The sequence below is a fragment of the Gambusia affinis genome, linkage group LG07, assembly GCF_019740435.1.
Source record: "Gambusia affinis linkage group LG07, SWU_Gaff_1.0, whole genome shotgun sequence".
In the NCBI taxonomy this organism is placed as follows: domain Eukaryota; kingdom Metazoa; phylum Chordata; class Actinopteri; order Cyprinodontiformes; family Poeciliidae; genus Gambusia; species Gambusia affinis.
In genome coordinates, this window is record NC_057874.1 from 14142809 (window position 1) to 14162436 (window position 19628).

The 19628-nt window shown below is 41.3% G+C and overlaps 1 protein-coding gene across 2 annotated transcripts in view; it reads right to left on the reverse strand.

Moving 5' to 3' along the window:
* The window catches only part of rassf5 (Ras association domain family member 5), a 31946-nt gene extending 14378 nt beyond the window's left edge, over positions 1-17568 (reverse strand). The window contains exons 1-2 of one of the 2 annotated variants that reach the window (XM_044122119.1): positions 16659-17568; positions 595-734 (exon numbers count right to left, since the gene is read on the reverse strand). In XM_044122119.1, coding sequence (XP_043978054.1) covers positions 595-734; positions 16659-17454 — 936 coding nt within the window. In that variant the 5' untranslated portion in view covers positions 17455-17568. Of the gene's footprint in view, positions 1-594; positions 735-8825; positions 9862-16658 lie in introns of those variants that run through there. The other variant, XM_044122120.1, reaches the window with a different exon arrangement.
* Positions 17569-19628: the final 2060 nt, after the last annotated feature.

Consider the following 19628-nt stretch of genomic DNA (forward strand, 5'->3'; position numbering starts at 1 on the left):
GACTGATTATTTGAGGATTAATCTGACACAATTGGATCTTAACTTTTAGGAATGATTTGAGATTAAAGGAAAATGTTGACCAACATTCACACTTAGGTCGTTCTGTGACGGGGGGGGCTTCGTCAGAGATCAAAGAAAACATGTTGGGATAATGCAGCTTTGCCGTGACTGATGTCTCTTGGGAGAAACAGTGATTAACCTAATTGGTTTCCTCCTTCTGACAGGAAGAGAGGAAGTGAGGCCATCATGGGCCAGAACTGATTCGATAAAGTGAACCCCTGCTGCTGGAGAGAGGAGATGGGGAGGCTAAAAAAAGAAAAAAGAAAAAGTGGGGAACTGGAGAGTCAGCAACAGAGGAGGTTGTAGGCAGATGTTAATTTAATGTAGCGTCCGGTTCTGGGAACATTCTGTGAGCGAAAAAGGTATCTGAGCACATAAATAAATCCTGAAGTGATCCTGCATAGCCTATTGTTGGAGCGGAGGACGCTTACGTAACAGTGGAGGCATGGAAAGATGACGCAAAGACAACCTAATAACTATAAAGAACTGAGTCATGTTCACCTCGCTCTTCCAACCGAATCCAGATTGTCTCACCTTGCACCGAGGAGCTGCAGAAGAGGAGCAGGGGGATGAGCGCCCTTTGGGTCCTGGGCTGTCTTCCGTCTCTCTGTCCCTCTGGTTGCAGTCGAGCTGGACCTGTCTCTCACACTCCAGGTGACAGGTGTAGCTGCAGTCTGATGGGACAGAAAAACACACATCAGTGCATTCAGTGACCAATCAGCGGGCAGGACTGATAAAATAACATAATTAATGCTGCCCCACAGGAGTCCCACCAGCAGCAGTGCAAGATGAGGAAAGTAGGCCAGAATTAAAACTTGATTCTTCATAAGAAGGAAATGGCTCCGTCTAGTGGTTGAAGCCAGGAGTGAACATTTCCTATAAGTCTCTTCTGATGCAGGTCCATTGAAAAACTCATAATGGATTTATAAGATATAACGTAGAGCTGTGTTAAATGACTCTAATGTAGTACAGCGATGAACTGACTCTAGAAGCTTTTAAGTGATTAAGTATAAAGCAGTTTCCATGATTTACGATTTTCAACTCTCATCCGCTTCTGGTAAAAAAAGAAAAAAACAAAAACAAAAAAAACCAACACGGATCAAGCTACTTCCACAAAGCCCTCTTAAAATAGTTGTTTTTTTTGTTCTATATGTGGGTCTGCCAGTTTCTGCCTCCAATACTTTCTTGTGGTCAGAGGTTTTTCCCAGTCTCAGATCTCACTTCTCCTCAACGGCAGAGAAAAACACAGAGACCATAAAAAAAAACTGCCCAGGCAAGAAGAGCTCTCCTCTAGGGGGAAACGGGAGTCAAATAATCCTCCAAAACACTTTGTCGCTTCCTCTTATCATTTATTGAAATGGCCTTTTTCTTCTTAAATGTAATTTAATCAAAAGCAAGTAACTACAAATAACTAACAGAAGGTGAAAGAGTAAAAAAAAAAAAAAAGATGAAATACCAAAAGTAAATGATATTTTGCAGTTTTTTTTCATTGACATGCTAAAACAGAATAGGTTCGGTACAGATTTTAAGAAATCCTTCTACTACACTCATATTTAACCTTTACAGCCAAAGCTGTCTTCAAGCTTTTCAGCCTATTTAAATGGATAAACATGCTGCTAGGTACATTTGTGTTTTTGAGCTTAATGTCTTTAACCAATGGTCAGTAAACTGATATAGAAAAATGCATGGCTTCCCTACAGCAATGTGTCCAGGGCCAAATGGCCTTATTACCCTCTTCATTCTGACAGATGCTTTCTTGCCTTTTTAGATAATTTAGGCAGTTTTATGTTGCCTAACGAGTCATATTGAATTATTCCAGACCTGGGTGTGGTGAATAAATAAATACGGCTTATTACAGGTAATTCATGATTTAACAAGAGCGAAGGGATTTTTTATTTTTTTTTACAAGACTATGTTGGTTTGGATATCAATTTTTCTTAAACAAATGAAATCCTCTGTTAAAACTTTATTTTGTATTTACCTAAGTTGTCTTTGATGTTAACATTTGTTTGTGACGATCTGAAACACTGAAGCAGGACAGAAAAACAGAAACAGAAGAAATCTGCAAGGTGGAAAATACATTTTCACAGCCTTGCATAAGATATTTAGCCAAAAAAAAAATCTAAAATATGAAAAAAAAAAAAACACTAAGAAATTGTATATTTTGGCCGGTTTAAGTACCAGCAAAATAGTTGACTGGATAGAACATCACAAAGAGATCATATTTCAGCTATCTGATGGATATTAAAACAAATAAATTCATGAAAAAATAAGATAAGCCCTGTTTTTCCCTTTCTCTGCCAACATCAGTGACCTTTTCCACTAGGAAGAACATAATGGCAGCATGACTTGGTGACTTGCACTGAAAACAAAGATCTCTTTGGTTAAAATCCAACTTAAATGACCTTTTTTTCTGCAACATATAAACTTCAGACAAATACAAAAAAGATGTAAAGACAGGGCGACACTTTCAACTATTTAGCTTTGGTGGAGAACAAAGAAGGAAGATGTGACAACACATGGCATACTGTATACATATAAGGAATACACTGATAACTGAAGGCGCCTGCACTGGAACAGGAGGACAGATATAAGTATGTGTGAATGACAGCGACTGGATTGGCAGATAAACCGGGAGAAGGAAAAGACGGGACTGCCTCGCTGACAGGCGGGGATGAGTCGACCAGAGGGAAGAGTTCAGATAAGAGGATGCTCCGCTCTCGACATTTGAAGGTCAGTGCAGGGAGACAGAAAGAAAGGAAGCTGACAGGGGGGGAAAGGAAAAGAGAGACTCCTTTTCCTGTCTTTGGTTTTCCCTCATCCATATTTACACTGGCATCACCTCCACATCTAACGCAGCAGGTGATCCGGGAGGCACTCAGTGGGTCACGGTATGACGGCATGCATGTGAGCAAAGTGCAAAATAAAAGTGAAAGAAATATGAAATAGAAGAAGTAGGAATGGAGTCAGGAATAAGGCTGTTCTTCTTGTGTAGCTTGTTAAGTGATGTGTGTTAGTTTGTTGGCGTTTGTAGGGAGAAGAGAGGGGCTTTCCCTTTTCACTTCAGAGGAAATTTTATAACCCCCTTGTCAGATAGAGAAGTTAAGTTGGAATTTCTGACACACTTACAGGAACTACTGACATTTATTTTATTCTTTTCACAGACTGGGCCAAGAACAACCTTTTACTTCATATTTTTACTTTTGGTTTTTTTTGAGGGAAAAAAATCCCCTCAACTGGGAAGTTGACTTCCTCGTAGTTTACTCTCTTCAGCTGAAAAAGCGTCACCTATGGGATTAGAAAGTCTCTTTGAAAATCAACCAATCCAGCTATTGTCTTCTGCTTATTAGAGGTTGGGTCACAGAGGTTACAGGTCCAAGAGATACACCCAGACATTCCTGTTTCCATCGACACTCCTATGATTTCTGGTGGATCCCAAGCTGTCCCTGTAGTGGCGGAGCCAGAAAATGTTCATACTGATTCAGTAGTGGCCAACTACTGATCTGTGCCAGAACCATTTTGAAACACAAGATCCGTATTCTCCAAATAATTCACTATTCCATCAATTTTCTTCATTTAAAGACAACCTATACACATTTATTTGTAAATTTATGTTGTCCAAGCATATTCCACTGCTTATTTGGTCCGCATTAGAGTTCGATTGGGAATTCTCTATTTTATAATCGCATTGTATTTTATGATTGTGTATAGCACCTTGGTCCTGTCGGTGTATAAAGTGCTTCATAAATAAAGGTGATGATGATGATGATGATTATTCTCAACTCTACAAATGAATCAAACTTTCCGGGCAAACGAGCCAGAGTTCAATTAAAGTGGACTAAACAGGACTGGTGTGAATGCACCCTCAGTTTTTTGTCTATTCTCAAATTAATTTCTTGCTTCCTTTTTGAGATTTTTGGCCAATTTCCTGTTGTCTATTTTAAATAATTTGATGCATGAACCAACTCCAGGTTGGTTTGAACATGATGCATATGCAATGACCGTAGATGAAGGAACAGGTACAGATAGGTCACAGAGTCTGCAATGAACTTGAACCATAAACAATCATTAGCATCCAATCTTCCAATGCAGTGTTGATGCCAAGAGCCGTGTGTGTTGTCCCAACATGAATGGTGTTGTGAGTCACTCTGATGAACCGGTCTGGCTTGTTTCTGCTTTGTAGAAAAAAACCCAAAACAAAACATGTGGGATATAACCTCCTGACTGACTCTGCCTCGACAGTGCAGGGCGAGGAAAAAGGCACGTTTTCAGGGATGTGCATCAGTGCAGGCGCGGAGAGGAAGGGAGCTCCGACCTGCACTTAGCAAAGATCCATTTGTGGAAGCTGTGTTAACTTCAACTGCGGCAGCAGTCGATAATCAGTTGGTAGATGGGAAACGGGAAACTTTGTCTCCCTCGCACAAGACACATCATGTCCTGTCTGCATTCCTAAACGCATCTCTTTTTCTTCAGTCTCCCATGAAGCACAAAAATCCATCTCCATTTGAAGTAACTTGAAACATCGCTCTGTGCAATCACTAAATGGGCTGAGACAGGAATTGCAAGATGCGGGGATGCGGGTGGTTGTTTTTCTGTTCCTGAGAGACAGTGGGTGAGGGACAGATTAGCAGTGTCTCTCAGGTTAAAGAGGATGTCTGCATGGCTGCAGATACAAAGGGGGTGGGGGTATTATACTTACTGTGAGTCTGGTTCAGGAGGGGGATGTTGTGGGGTTAGATAGCTTTAACATAAGGGGCAGGGATACTAACACCGACACTAATGAATCTAAGCGGTCTAAGAAGGACCTGAAAGCAGCTTAGAGGGTCTTTGGGGGAACGTTTAACTAGTCTGATCCTATCACAGCTGATTTGGAGTTATTATTCATGTTCTCCCATGTGTGAATTGTATGCACAGACACACCATGCTTCACACACTCCTCTTTTCCTTACTATTAGTATTTAAAGGTATTACTTGCTTCCATTTTTAAACATACAGCATCACATCCATCTCTGATCCTTTTGCAAACACATATTCACAGTAAAAAAAAAACCCTTTGTGTGAGGACCCACCAGACATAAACACACAAGTGTAATCCTCATCAAATCTGACCCTCCATACATCTGTGTTTGTTTATCCGCACTGTAGCTTCGTATTTGATAACGAAGAGTCTGCCTTCTTCCTCATTCTTTAAATATTGATCTGTGTGGATACAGATGCTCCCACGATGCACAAGAAATTGAGATTCAGAAATATAGCAGCACAATTAAATGTACGGTTCCAATGCCTTTTCTATCTCAAGATTTATTTTGCAGTTTTGGTAACACTAGATATTTAAGTACAAAATTTGACCTACTTGGGTTCTACTATCTTTTCAACAGCTCATGATCCAACATAATGGTGAAGTTTACTTCTGGTTTTGGCAGTGTGGTAAAGAAGTATTTCACTTCCTCTTTTGCCATCCAGATAAATTTAGATCCGTTTTAATTTCAAGTATGAAATAAAAGCATATTTTATTTGCTGGGTTAATCTATGCTAAACACAGGTTTGCCACAGCGCAGTTTGTGATACCCTTCTTAAAAATTCTATAAATTGGACTGTTTTGTTTGGCATCTAAACCACAACCAACTTGGAAACCCAATCTAATAAGGTCTGGAAGCCCCAAAAGTAGTGAACTGTGTTCAGAAAAATGTTGGTTGTCTGTCGGCAGCTTATAAACTAAGAATAATGAATTAGTTGGACTAAAACTAAATTGTGTTGTTTCAAATGCCAAAATAAAAAATATACTACCTATAAATTGATGTGAAAGCTCCCCTTTGAAACACGGGCAGAATACACACAAAATCAAGCTTTTGCTGAAGAGAGATATTCAAAGATTTATAACTCAATTAGATAAATTCCTACTAAACCATCCAAGTTCACAAATCTGTACACAAGCATACTGAAAACTGTAACCATTCATATCTAATTACATGTGTGACTTTGTGCTGAAAATGACTGAGCCCCATAAACAGGACCTTATCGACCTTAGAGTCAGCAAAGACTGCCTTGTCCAGATGGCATGAGCTGTAAGGAAGGGTCCGCCTTAGGAGAACTGCTGGTCTATCACAGGGCACACAGATAGTCATGTACACCAAATTTCCTTCTACTTTTCCTGTTTTCAGCTTGGGACAGATTAACCAACAGAGAACAAAAGCTGAAAATAATCAAGTCAGGGACGATTTGGCCTTTTATGATGAAAGAACTTTGGTTTACTTTAGCTGTCTTGTGTTGTGGTTTCTATTTCAGTCAGTTCTTTGTAGTTGTTTTATTCTGGAGTTTTTGGTATTTACATTCTGAGTCATTTCTGTGTTGCTTAGTTTTTCCCAGGCCATCCAAGCAGTCTCCTGTTGAGGTCTGTGCTTTGTATCACACTCTAACCTACCCATAGTGGGATTGACTCTCCTGTTGTATGTTTTCGGTTTCATTTTAAGGTATTCCCACATTAACTTTCTGGCTGGCCACTCTTGGGTCTTTTACAACATGCGCTGTTAAGGTCACCCAGATAAATCTGGTAGATTTTACATTCATTGGTGTGACTGTTAAAGATATATGAAATAAATTAATCCTGCATTGCAGTACCATGAGTACTTTTAAATTCCTTTCCTATCTTTGTGTTTCCTCTAACTTAAACTTTGAGGTTTCTTCACACAGTAACTCCCTCCACACCGATGAGTGTTGTCAACAGGTCAGGGGCAGGATGGGCGTTCAGGAGTGACCAAGACAAAAACAGTGATGCCCGGCAGGCAATTTCTCTATGCATCTTCAGTGCCAATAAACACGGCGCTCGCCTTATACTGTAAAAGCAGTGAGCTTCACCCTTAAAGTACTTGATCGGCAAAACGTTTCAGCCACCCAACCTGCAGCTGAACTGCTTTGGAATTAGGCTTAAGGGATGAGATACCTTTACTTGAAATCCCTTTTGAACTCACTGTTTACACTTGGGAGTGAAAGGATATTATAAAGGCGATTAAAGTTAGCCTTGAAGCCCGCGCAGAGTTTCTCATGCAGAAGAAACTATAGAAAACTCCAAGAAAACCTATAGACTACTGTGTTTCATGGAAAAGCACAATTTAGGTTGCAGCAGAAATGTCTCTGCTTGCATTTAAAAAAACCACTGTGTGTATCAGTGGGCTTCTGATTGTTAGCACTTTATGAGATCAAAGGGCTTACTTTCTCGCTCAAAGTAAACTTTGAATTTCTCCACATGCCCCTTGATGTTAAAGTTTCTGAACCACATCTTTTATAAATGTTTGAAAACACTTAAATATGCTGAAATCCTAATAGAATAAACTATTCAAGAAGTGAAGTGTCCAGTTTGTCCCGGTTTTTATTCTTTAAAGGGATTAACTGGGTTTCCTTCCAGGGAACGCCATCTATAAATAGCCCTTATCAGTCTGCAGTGAGCCTGCGCTGCTGAAGCTGCTTCTTAGGCTTTGAAGGCTGCAGCATGACGTCACTCAGGTTGAGTGGTGGTGAAGAAGTGCTCCCTGAGTCATGTTTGGTCAGGGTCTTATCGCACTCACACAGAAGGTCACACACACAACAAAATGTGTGTGTTAAATCTTTTGCTTTAAAGATTTGCGTCATTCTGTCTGTGGGTGAATCAATGAATCTGCAGCATCCAGCCATTATTTGCTCCCTGCCTCTTTTCACCCCGGTTGCACTTCAGGCTAATGTTACATGATGTAGTCATCGCCCTCTAAAAAAATATACAACAAAAAAAACAACAAAAAAAACACATTAGCTCAGTCCTTTATTTGGGTAAAACATGGGGAAAAATCGATGCTGCGCAGCCTATGGTAGGCTCCATCTTTTCTCAAATTTCTGCCAGACAGAACAAAGTCAATATCATAATTCACTTACGGGGGATTTTAGAGGCTCAAACTGAAAGTGTGTTTTGGATCCGTCTGAGTAAGATGGCGACTTTCTGGAGGTGCAAAAGCAAACTGCAGCTGCCAGCTGACCTTTTCCACTTGGTTGTTTCCAACCAGTGTGCAGGCCGGACCCTGATGATGGTGAAACGTATGGAAGGCCAAACATGTCACATTGAAATGAATGATCTTTTATGTAATAACTTCAATAAACTTGCAAAGTATTACAATTAATAACTAAATTGGTCAAAGTTATTTTAAATAATTAAATGTGAGAAATGTAAAAAAATAAATAAATCCTTTCATATTAAATAAACATAAAATGGGTCATGAAATGGTTTCCTACAGTTTAACCCCACATGATGACGCTAACACTGAAATAATTATAAAATATATAATTATGAACACATAATAGATTAAAAATAGTGTAATATAAATTTTTACATTTATTGACAAAAACCTATTTTTTAATTATTCATAATTGTATTTAATTAACAGTTATTTCTAATTTTATCAGACTTCCTAAATAAGTGAATATTTATTGATCCAATTATATATCTATTAGATTCTGGAATGTGGTGAGCAGATACCATCTTCTCTTACACAAAAAGCAACAGGAATAGATCAGTCAATAGTGTTTCAGAGACAAAGGCTAACACGGTGTTTCGAGGCATGGCTGTTCAATAGTGGACAGAATGGTCGACACAAAACAGAAATATTTTTGGCCTACAGCCGGCCTCTGAGGTCAGCGCAGCTCAACTTGTCCACTCATCAACTTTTTCTCTTCCCTCAAAGTACAGACTCCTGTTCTCATCATGAGAAACGTCAGGAGATTTTTATTTGCCGTTGTCGTACCTGAGCTGGTAAGCAGGGATCCGTTAGACGATGATCTTCGCAGGATCCTCAAGCCGTCGCTCCAGGAGCGAGACTTGGGCAGCCTCTTCAGCAGCCGGCCCAGCCGCCGTGACACATGGCCGAAGCACGCGCTACCGGCATCCACTTCTGAATCCCCCTTGACTTCCTCCAGACACAAGGACACCTGGCCCAGAAACGTCCTCCCCACTGGTTCGACTCGCCCCAGCCCTTCCCCAACCTCCCGTTTTCCCTCCTCCTGCCCCGGGCGGAGAGGTGCTATCTGTGCCATGGATGGAGCATGTTGACACCATCCGGTGGGCACCGTCCGGTGTGCGTAGCCTTCGCTGGATCGCCTGTCCTGTCGCCGACTGACCCTGTCCCTTTGTGGACTGCCCCAGCGCCAGCCCACCAGCTGCCCCCCTCTGCCATCCCAGCGGAGCCACTCTGCCACCGGTGCCACGCTCCGAATAAACAGCCCCTTCTCCACACGCTCTGCCACCCCTCCACCTGTTCTCCACACAGAGTCCCCTATGCTCCCACCTCTTGAACGGTGCACCTCACACCTGAGCGCAGACACTTGAGATCTGAATCTGTGCCGGGCGGCTTGTTCCTCTCTCGCCCTGCTGTTGCCACTGCTCCCGCATCCTCTCTCTGTGTCTACTGCAGCACCCACACACTCTGCAGTATCAACCAGCCAGCTTAAAGAGACAGACACCCCCAAATACAAACACTCCTCTCGAAGCTCCTCTGCTACTTTCTCTCCTCTTTTTGTCCGACAACAAAAACATCTTCCTCTTCGTCAGTGATCGATTTTTTCAGCCATTTCTCTGACTCCAAAGAGGCGATCACTGACGCTGTCTCATATTTTATCCCTCTCTTCAGTCTCCTCACTGAGGGGAAGTGAGTCAGCCAGTCTCTTTCGCACCACAACAGTGGAATGTCTCGTCTGTGCAAAGCTAACGCATCGTGTGGGTTGAGCTGACGCACAGTCCGGCGGATATTAATATGCTCTGTGAAGAAGAAAGAGGAAGAGCCACATGGAGTTCTTCTCCTGTCCTACTTCTGAAATAGAAGAAACAGGACGATGTGCTCACCACTTTGACTCACGGTTATTATTACGTAATCACAAGCAAGGACGTCAGAAGTAGATTTTTGCGCCGATGGAGCAGCCGTCCTATTCTGTGTACCTGGTGGAGGAAATGCATTGTTTTTATGTACTATCTCTGATGTAAGACGGGTCTGCAGTCCTCACAACAGTATCCAGCCAAGGGCATCCTAAAAATAAACTTCATTGAAAGTCACCACTGTTCTTTAATGCAGACGCCACTGGAGATGCAGCTTTCCTTATGGTTTAGATCTCAAGAAAATATTCTAAGCCCTTGAACTTATACACAAAGAAGTGCCTTATTCTGAAGTGGAAAGGAAAATATTTTTTCTTTCAACACTTTCTAGAAGTCTCTACCAGCTTTGCTCATCTAGAGACTGAAGTGTTGGCCTGTTCTTTGATCAGTCAGACTGGATGCAGATCACCTTTGAACAGCTTTTTTCAAGACGTTCCACAGATTTGCAATTGGATTTAGATCTAGGTTTGGACTAGGCCATCTGACTGTATGTTTAGGGTCATGGTTCTACTAAAAGACCAGGTTTCCAACCACTACAAGGAGAAGCATTCCCATAGCATGTTGCTGCCACCATCATGTTTTAAAGCAGCTTTTGACAATATGTAAACATGGCTTCTCCAGACACTGGCTTTCTTCTAGCCTCTGTCTCATAAAGAAAGAGATTTGTGAACTCCATGAGTCGTCCTGTCAACAGGATCTCTGCAGCTCCTCCAGATTCACCAATCGCCTCTCGGCTGCATCTGCACTTTTTTGCTCCTATTGTAGGTTTAAGTGGAGAGGCATCTCTCAGCAGGCTTTGAGATGTGCCATGATCTTTTCATTTTCAAATGATTGAACAGATCTCTGCGAGATGCCTAAAGGGTGATATATAATTTTATAATGTAAAAATGCTTGAAACTTCTCCACAACTCCCTTCCCTCATCTGTCTGCTGTGTTCCTTCCTCTTCATGATGCTGTTTGATCGCTCAGGCCTTCACAGAACAGCTGGATTTATACTGAGATGAAACTACACACTGACAAATACAATAATTTACTGAAATCTGAAGGTTTTATTTATGCATATAAGGAAAAGGTGGTTGAATATCAATCCACATTACTTGTTTTCAGATTTTTCTTTCATTTTCCATCCACTTTGCAGTCTTTTATTTTGCACTAGAATAATACAAAGGTACCATAAATGCAAACGTAAAACACAGCAGAATAATCATGTAGCTGATTTTGACAGACATAATAGCTCTTATGGAAAGTTTAGGCTGAAATGAGTGTTGTCTTCCAGTTTATCTAGACGTGAGGGTTACGTGCCGTTTTAACACCTCCTCTCCACCCATATTTCCCTTCGAGTGGGGATTTCTGAGCGTGAAACGGCCGAGTAGGTTCTTGATTCAAGACCCACTCTGTGTAAACTAAAGGAAGCGGTCAGATTAGGAGGTGATGGGGTTTAAGAAAATCATATTGAAAACTCCCTGAAGAGATATCTGGAAAGTCACAGAGTATACAAGAGGCAGAGAACCAAGCAGGACCTGCAGCAGCATGTGAGCTTGATGTCATGTGATGTTAAATTTAGAGTGTTGTTTGAGATTTCATGTGTTTCATGATTTCCAATTCCAACATGTCTCAAATATGCATTATAGGCATTGATAGTTGCTGTAACATACTGTCTATTTGCACTGTGAACAACAAATACGAAGCTCCACTGGCTTTTCAATTTGCAAGGGAAAATGGCTAAATTGGGAGTGACGGTATTCCAAGATCTCAGTTCCAACTTGTGAGGTAAATGGAACATACTCAAATATTTCACTTAAAATCCAATTTGTCTGCATCAAAACTAACTATTAAACTCAATACTATGCAAAACCAATATGAGTTTCCATGTGATGCCCAAAAATGCAATCTTGTTTAGTTTTCCCAATTGTTAGTCGGGTCAATGTGAAAAAAAAAATTGCAAACTGCAGAAGTTTTAACAGCCGTAACTGTAATACGGCTAAGTTGCTTATGAAGTGAGTGCACTAAAATCCTAATTGGAAAACACTAAACATACAATTTTTCTTACAAAAAACCCCCCATCAGCGATCAATATCTTCATATTAACAAAAGTCTATGTGACAGTGGGATATATTTTTATTAATAATGGAAATATTAATAAGAATATGAGGCTTGCATTTGTTTTGGTGCAGCAGACTTTAAACGGTGAACTGAAATCATTTTGGTCATCGCTTACAAAGTTTGCTATCTGCTGTTTTCAGCTGAAAAAATATGAAATGGTTTAGAAAGAACACTTTTAGGCACAGACCATGTGACCATGATGGAAAAGCACTTGAAATATTTTTACGGTCTGGAATGTTGTTAAATATGGTTATTGTCCATCTGACATTAGTGAAAAATATATATAATCATGTTTAATTATCCATGAACGAACTCTTAATGCATGTTTTAAGACATAACTGATCATTACATGTCTTCCTCTGCTGCTTGGATGCTAAACCATGTTGTTAACCAACCGGTTTCAAATAGCTGCTGCTTAAAATGTAGCTGTGTAGAAACAGGAGACCGAACAAAGGAGACCACCGAATCCAGGAGTCAAAGCTCTGGATCCACAACAGTATGAGAGCCCGAAAACATTAAATCACATATTAATCTGACATCTGACTGTAATCCCAACCACTCTATTCCTGGGATTTAATCCTAGACAGGAGACATTCAGAGCTGGGATTATAGTGGCTGCCATTCCCAGACCATTCCCACTTAAATCTCCCGAGATGACGAGAATCAACAAATTAAATCAAGGAAACACTTTTAATGTTAAATGAAATTTAAGATGTCTTTTAACATGACATCTCAAATGAAATAACCCAGATAGAGTTTTTATATTAATGAATTCTTACATGTTTTATGTTGTATGTATAAAACATACTTTCTTGCTGCAAGGCAACAGCTGATGTTTCAGAAGAGTCCAAAATGTGGCCCAAATGGACATGAAAAACACTACTGATCGAACTGGGGTGTATTGAACAATTTTCAAAAAATTTATATACAATTAAATTCAATTCTACATCAAATTTTAGTATTTTTATGACTATAATTCATCAGAATATAGTGGACTCCCAATGTTCACAAAGGTAGGCGTCACAACTGTGTGCAAATAGCTAAAAGTGGGAAAGCTATCTCACCCGTGACACTCTCATCTAACTGTCAAGATGAGGAATGAAGATAAAACCTAAAAAAGCAAAACCCACAAAGATGAAAGGCGGCATTGGAGTCAGACGACAAGGCTGGGCGAAGACGTTCGACTGACAGATTCCTCTGGAGGGCAAGGCCACAAGAGTCCCAGTGGGACCAGCTTCTATAGGCTTCATTTGCAAGCAGACTGCAGCAAACTGAGGGAGGGCGATAAATCCGAGAAGTGCCGACGGAGCAAAGCAACCAAAACAAAGACACAGAATAATTTTTATGGCTACAAATCTCCGTCTCTCGTCCCCTGTTATTTGATGGGAGTAGAGGAAAAGCAATTATATGTTCATGTGTGCTGCTGCTATTTTGACACGTCTGTTTGCTTTTCTTTTCTGAGCATACCCCGAAAGGACCGACTTTGTACTGTTGCCCTCAGGACCCTGCAGAACTCTCACCTCTGATGGCGTCACAGAGAAGCGAGCAGAGGTTCACTGGCAGCTGGCAACAAACCACGGCTTCTGTGCCTTCCACAAGTTTTCATACCCCTGAAGGCTTTTTCATGTTTTGTCAGATCACAACCATATATTTTGAACAAATCACTGTCTTTCTGCTACTCTGTCATAAAGCCCAGATTTGTTGAGTGAACAACTAGTAACTCATTGTTTGAGAAGTTGAGACCTTGGGATATTGTAAACGTCTCTACAGCGCACCATCGCTGACCTGTCTGCTGTGTTCATTGGTCTTTATAATGCTGCTAATGGTCTATGCCAGCACAAAATATCACAAATATTTCACCATTACTGTATCAGTGTGTGCAATATTCACATAGCAAATTACTGATTGGAGCACGGTAATTGTTGCCTACTGTATTCCAGGAGTTATTAACTTTACATGCATTTTACATGCTAATTCGATATTTAGCCAAGTGAATAGAGCTGCATCAGCAAAAGCTCACACTAGATGCTAATGACAGCCAAAAATGCTAAAAGTCACAGAGTGATGCAAACCCAGATGAGACAGAGAGAAATGGAGAAAATTGGAGTATGTAGCAACTAACAGTGTCATCATAATATTTATCAATATTCCAACACAACATTTTCTAACAATGTCCAGACGTACAATGGCCTCTGTCAAAGATCTGAGGACTTTGCAGAACAGATATAATTTTTATGGAGAGTAAATGACACCACTAAACTTTTTTTTTTATTATTATTATTTATCGGGGGACTTCTGGAGGTAAACTAGATTTTAGTTAGAGTTATAAGAACAATGGCCATTGGACACAAAGCCATGGCTTCCTTTTTTTCAGATTTCCATCTATACAAACGTTTTGGACTCCAATTTGATTTTCCCTTCTCTTAAAAATTATGCTCTATTTTGTGTTGGTCTATATCAGGGGTCTTCGGATTCAGTTGAATCAAATGGCTGATTTACCCCCTCAGTATCCAGTCAAATTACCCACAGTCCTGCAAATCGCCTCATGATTTGACTCAGGCGCATTGAAACAGAATGTCGGTGTCATAAACAGCCAACAAAATACACTCTATAGCTTGCGGTTTCAACCTGAGAAAATGTGAACACTGCTACAAGGATTTGTAACTTCTTTGATCCACAAAGAAAGAAGTTTTTGAGCTGTGAAGAAACGGTGTGTCCGTCCGTGTCTCCCTCTGTGTGATTAATGCTCCAGTAATCTCTGCTCTTGCTTCAGTGAGCTCCTGCTGATAGCACACTAAATCAGACAGCTCCGCAGCGCTGGACCAACTCATGCTCTTTTCTTCCATCCCGCATCCACGTTAAGTCCCTCCTCTCGCAGATCCTTTGTCTCTCTCCATTCCCATCAAGTTAGCAACACTTTTTCAGAGAATCTAACTTCTTCTCTTTGTTTTTTTCCCCCCCACTTATTCATTATGTGTTCCCTTCTCCACTCCCTTCTTTCATCACTTTCAATCAGACCACCGTTTGGTTTATCCCACGCTGCTCTGCAGACGCAGCCTCCCTGTCACAGATTGTTGCTGACACAATGCTTGCTCAGCAACCACACATTTACACACAGACATTCACATATACAGTACATGGGTGGCGTGAAGCTCACAAAGGTTGCTGGTGTTAAGTTATGTGTTTGCGGCAAAACAGCGGCCGCTGTGTGTTTGCCTGTAAACATGTAAAGTCATGACCAGGTCAAATTAGCCTGGACAAACCTTTCTTTGTCCTACAGTGGAGATTAAGCGAAGACCTGACTTTCTACAAAACAAGTAAAATAAATCAGGATTTCCCCCTTTATGAGTGGGTTTTTAAATTACAATCAATGTGTGTTAATTTATCAGATGGGGGGTTTTCCTGGCATTTCCATTTATTTCTTAAAAATGGCTACTTTGTTTCAGAAAATAGGAGTCCAAATTTTAAAAAAAAGAGGTGATTTTTATTTTTAAAAATTCTATCACCTTCCAGATTGTCCATTACAGTCAGTAAACTAAACCCCAACATATCATTAGGTTTGATGTTTTCTTGCAGCTAACCAAAGCTGCAGAATTTGATTGTCGCAGTATGAATTCCAGTCTCTGTCCTCCAGTTTCTTTCTGGTGAGAGTGGGAACACTGGGAGGCAAAGCTGGCTGGATAAGATAAAGGGATTTACGCAGAAGGATTCTGGTTCAGTCTCAGAAGTAATATTGGATATATCCATACCCAACACACTTATCGACATTCTCCATTTTTTGAGTATAAACAGAGTCGACCCAAGGCACAAAACCTAAGCTGCAGCTCAGTGAATCTCCTCCTACTCCAGCCCAGCAGGGGGCCCCAAAAAGTCCTTTGACTGCTGAAGTCAGAGCTTTAAATTTGTTGTTAGCCTTGGACGAGATTATATGGATACTTATATGTATATATAATTCCTCCTTAAATCATAAATCCTTAATATAGGAATTAAATAAATGAAATCACAAGGTCTGAATGAGAATATAAACCTAAAGACATTGAAAATAGCACATTAAAATAGATGGGAACAAGACATTACGGCCAACACGTGGCCAGGTTTGGTCATGTATATAAGAAACATTTCTCAAATGTTTTTAACTTTTATCGAGCATGCTTTAAGCATAAATTGTCATGTATTCCAATCTTTCCTCTACAAACAGAGCTGTGCAAAGTTCAAATGGCAAATTTACAGTAAATCACTTGTGCTCTATCAAAAGTCTGTCAACTCTATCAAAAGTCATATTTTGTGGACAAAACGGCAGACTAATAAGAGTACGTTGTGACACGAGCAAGAAACAGCTGTGTGCTGTTATATGTTTAATAGAAGAATGTGAATCAGCTTTGAACTTAAATCTAATTCCACAAGGCGTCCCACGCGAATCTGGATCGCCTCTGTCGCCAAACATCAGTAGAAATCAGTCTGTCATCTTGCCCTGGATGCCCTTCACTCATATAATCCTCTACTGAACCAGATAGAACTTTTTTGTTTTCAATATCAAGTGAAATGCATGTTTAGGAACCACATGTGACTAAAATCGTCTTCAGTTATTATTACAAACGGCTTCACTTACTTTGACACTTGAGTCCCTGCGCTGTGATCTGTCTGCTGCAGGCGTCACACCAGTCCTGCTTCACTGGCTTGGTCTCGAACCGGTGTCCTTCGCCTCTCTCTGCCCTCACTCGGGGGTCCATCTCTCGGGGGAAGATGGACCAGGCCTCCCTGCGGTGAGGCTCGGTGCGGGCCAGCTTCACCACCCCAGTCTTGCCCTGAGTGAGCCGCTCCAGCGGCAGCCCGCGGCGCTCTCCGGGCGGCGAGACCGCGGATGAATTGCTCTGTTGTCCGCTGTGACCGTCTCCATTCCGGGAGCCCCGTCTCCCGTGCGACGCGTCCCGGTGCCGGTGTGCTCTTCTCGGTCTGTTAGTCGTACCGCTTGGCATGGCGCAGACTCCAGGCTCCTTCAGCGATCCCCCCCTGCCACAACTCGTGTTTTGGTTTGGGTCACACCTCATGTAGCCATTGGTGATGTGTCCGGTCGTCCCTCGGGCAACGCTGCCGCAGCTGCCCACTTCTCCATCCTGCGTGGGGCTACGTGGCGCTTGGAGGCCGGCTGAGGCAGTGCATCCTCCGGCGGGCATCATCCCTCCAGCTGGTCCTGGACGCCGTAAAGGATGAGTTCGCAACTCCTCTTCAGCAGCGTCCGAGCCGCTCTCCGCACCGCTCCTGGCGAGCATCATCTTCTCCCAGGACGACCTCCTCGGCAGCGTGATTTTCTTCTTGGTGCCGGACAGTTTGAAGAGCAGGATCGGCGGTTCCGAGTCCAGTCTGTGTGGACCGGGCTGCTGCCCCACCACGCTCGCAGACGCCATTACGCTGCGCTCCCCGTAATGATTGTGTGTTTGGCTGCTGGGAGTGTGTAGGTATTTGGCAGCTGAGTGTTTTCAGTCCGTGCGCTGAATGTAAACTCAGCTCCCGCCAGTGACAAATCTGTTGTAGTGACGCGGGGGATCAGGAGCGTTAAATGCCGGGAGCGCGCCCCAGTTCGGAGCGTCGGGAGCGCGCTCTCACTCACAGGTTCACGCTGAGGTTTTCACTAGAGAGCAGAAGACTTTCAGAGAAATCAGCTCTACTAGACGATTTGGTTTGTGTTTTTGCCTCTTTCCCCCCAGGCAAAACAAGCAGAAATACTGAATTACTTCCTAATACTGAAAGTAGAAGTTGTACTCATCGAGTTAACACTTTATCATTTTAAACTTTAGAGGAAAGCTGCAAAGAATGTCTAAAAAATATTTAGGAGCCAGAAACAGTTTGAGTAATTCTAATTCACCTAAAACAAGAGAGGCTTGGTCAGATTTGTAATTATAGAAAATCTGAGTGTATGTATATGATTGATTTATTCAGTAGACTCATGGTTCATATGCACAACAACAAATAAAAATGTATAATATAAGTAATGATCAGGTTTCATAAATATAGAGTCTTCAGCAATCTTTTTCAGCCAAACTGGCTGAGTCAACTTGGTTCAGATGCTGCCGCCATAAATGATCAAACCCAAATTATGAGCCCAGTCCTGCCAGAAAACCAGACCTAACACAACATCAGAAGGAAGAAGCAAGACAAAATAGGTCATCATGCTCAAAGTATGTAATAATATGCTCAGTTAAAATGAAGCAGAATTAACTCAGAATGAAAAACTATCCTGGAAAAACACAAAATACATCATACAAGCAGAATATAGTATTTTATAGATTCGAGAGTGGTTAATATTGTGTATGAAACCAATCAGATGGAAGAAAAAATAAAACTGGAATCCAAATAAATTATTAACAGTTAATCTAGTCAAATTCTGCTTTCTTCATACTTTGTGCTTTATGACTGCAATTGAAATTGAAAGTTTACACCTAGCTGTGCTTTTAATGTCCACAAACTCAATGGAAAAAAAAAAACTACACTAATGAATCTTTATGCGACAGACAGGCAGCCTGTCTAGGGTGACCCCACCTCTCGCCCGGAACGTTAGCTGGAGATAGACACCAGCACCTCTTGACCCACTGGGTACAAGGGTGTTGGAAAATGGATGGATGGATTTTTAACAAATTCTACCACAACAAAGGGCAGACAGACATGCCTTAATATTTTAGCAAGACATCCCGTCTTATAAATAGCTACTTTGGAGTACACATACACCTCTGGAGCAGGATTGCCGTCTGTATTTACAGAAAGATGTTCAACAGCATGAAAAACAACACAATGTCTCACTTGTTAGTGTGGGCTAGAAAAGGACATCAAACTTTCCACTTTGCCAAAAGCACGTCATATGAGCGGCTAAAAACCCACAGAGGCATCTGAATTTACCCCCGCTTCTTCCCCCTCTCAAACTAAACTGAAACTACGAGGGCTTTCTCAAACACGCCCACTCACCCACCCACACACACACACACTGAGAAAACATTACATCTCATTTTCTGTAATCTAAGTTGTAATAACTTTGAAATTATGCTAAACTTACAATTTATTTGATTTTATGAAGGCTGCGTTTGACAATGGAGAAACGTACATCAAGTGTTAAATCTCAAGGGATTAAAAAACAGTAAACGGGAATCAAGTTCGCATGTGTGAAAGGATGAAGTACGTTTGACCTTCTAAAGGTCTTTCCTTTGAGAATACCCTTTTTCAACCACAAACAGCAATGCCCTGGATTTCCCCTGCGGGGTAGATCACAGCTACTGTGATTGTTTAATGTTACTCTAATACTGTCAGTGAAGTGACACAGCGGGGTTCATCGTAGAGTTTCCCCTGACCATGTTTACTCTCTTTTCAGGAAAATCACATGATAAAAAAAACAAAAAACAAACACAAACAGAACAGGGACATTACTTCAGATACAGTCCTGATGAAAGTATCCATACTTCTTAAACATGTCCATATTTGACTTTTTCTACAACTATAAGCTAATACATTAGGATTTTAAGTGGCAGGCCGACATGGAGCTAATATGTCCAATATACAATATTTTAACAAAAATACAACTATGGTAGCTTTT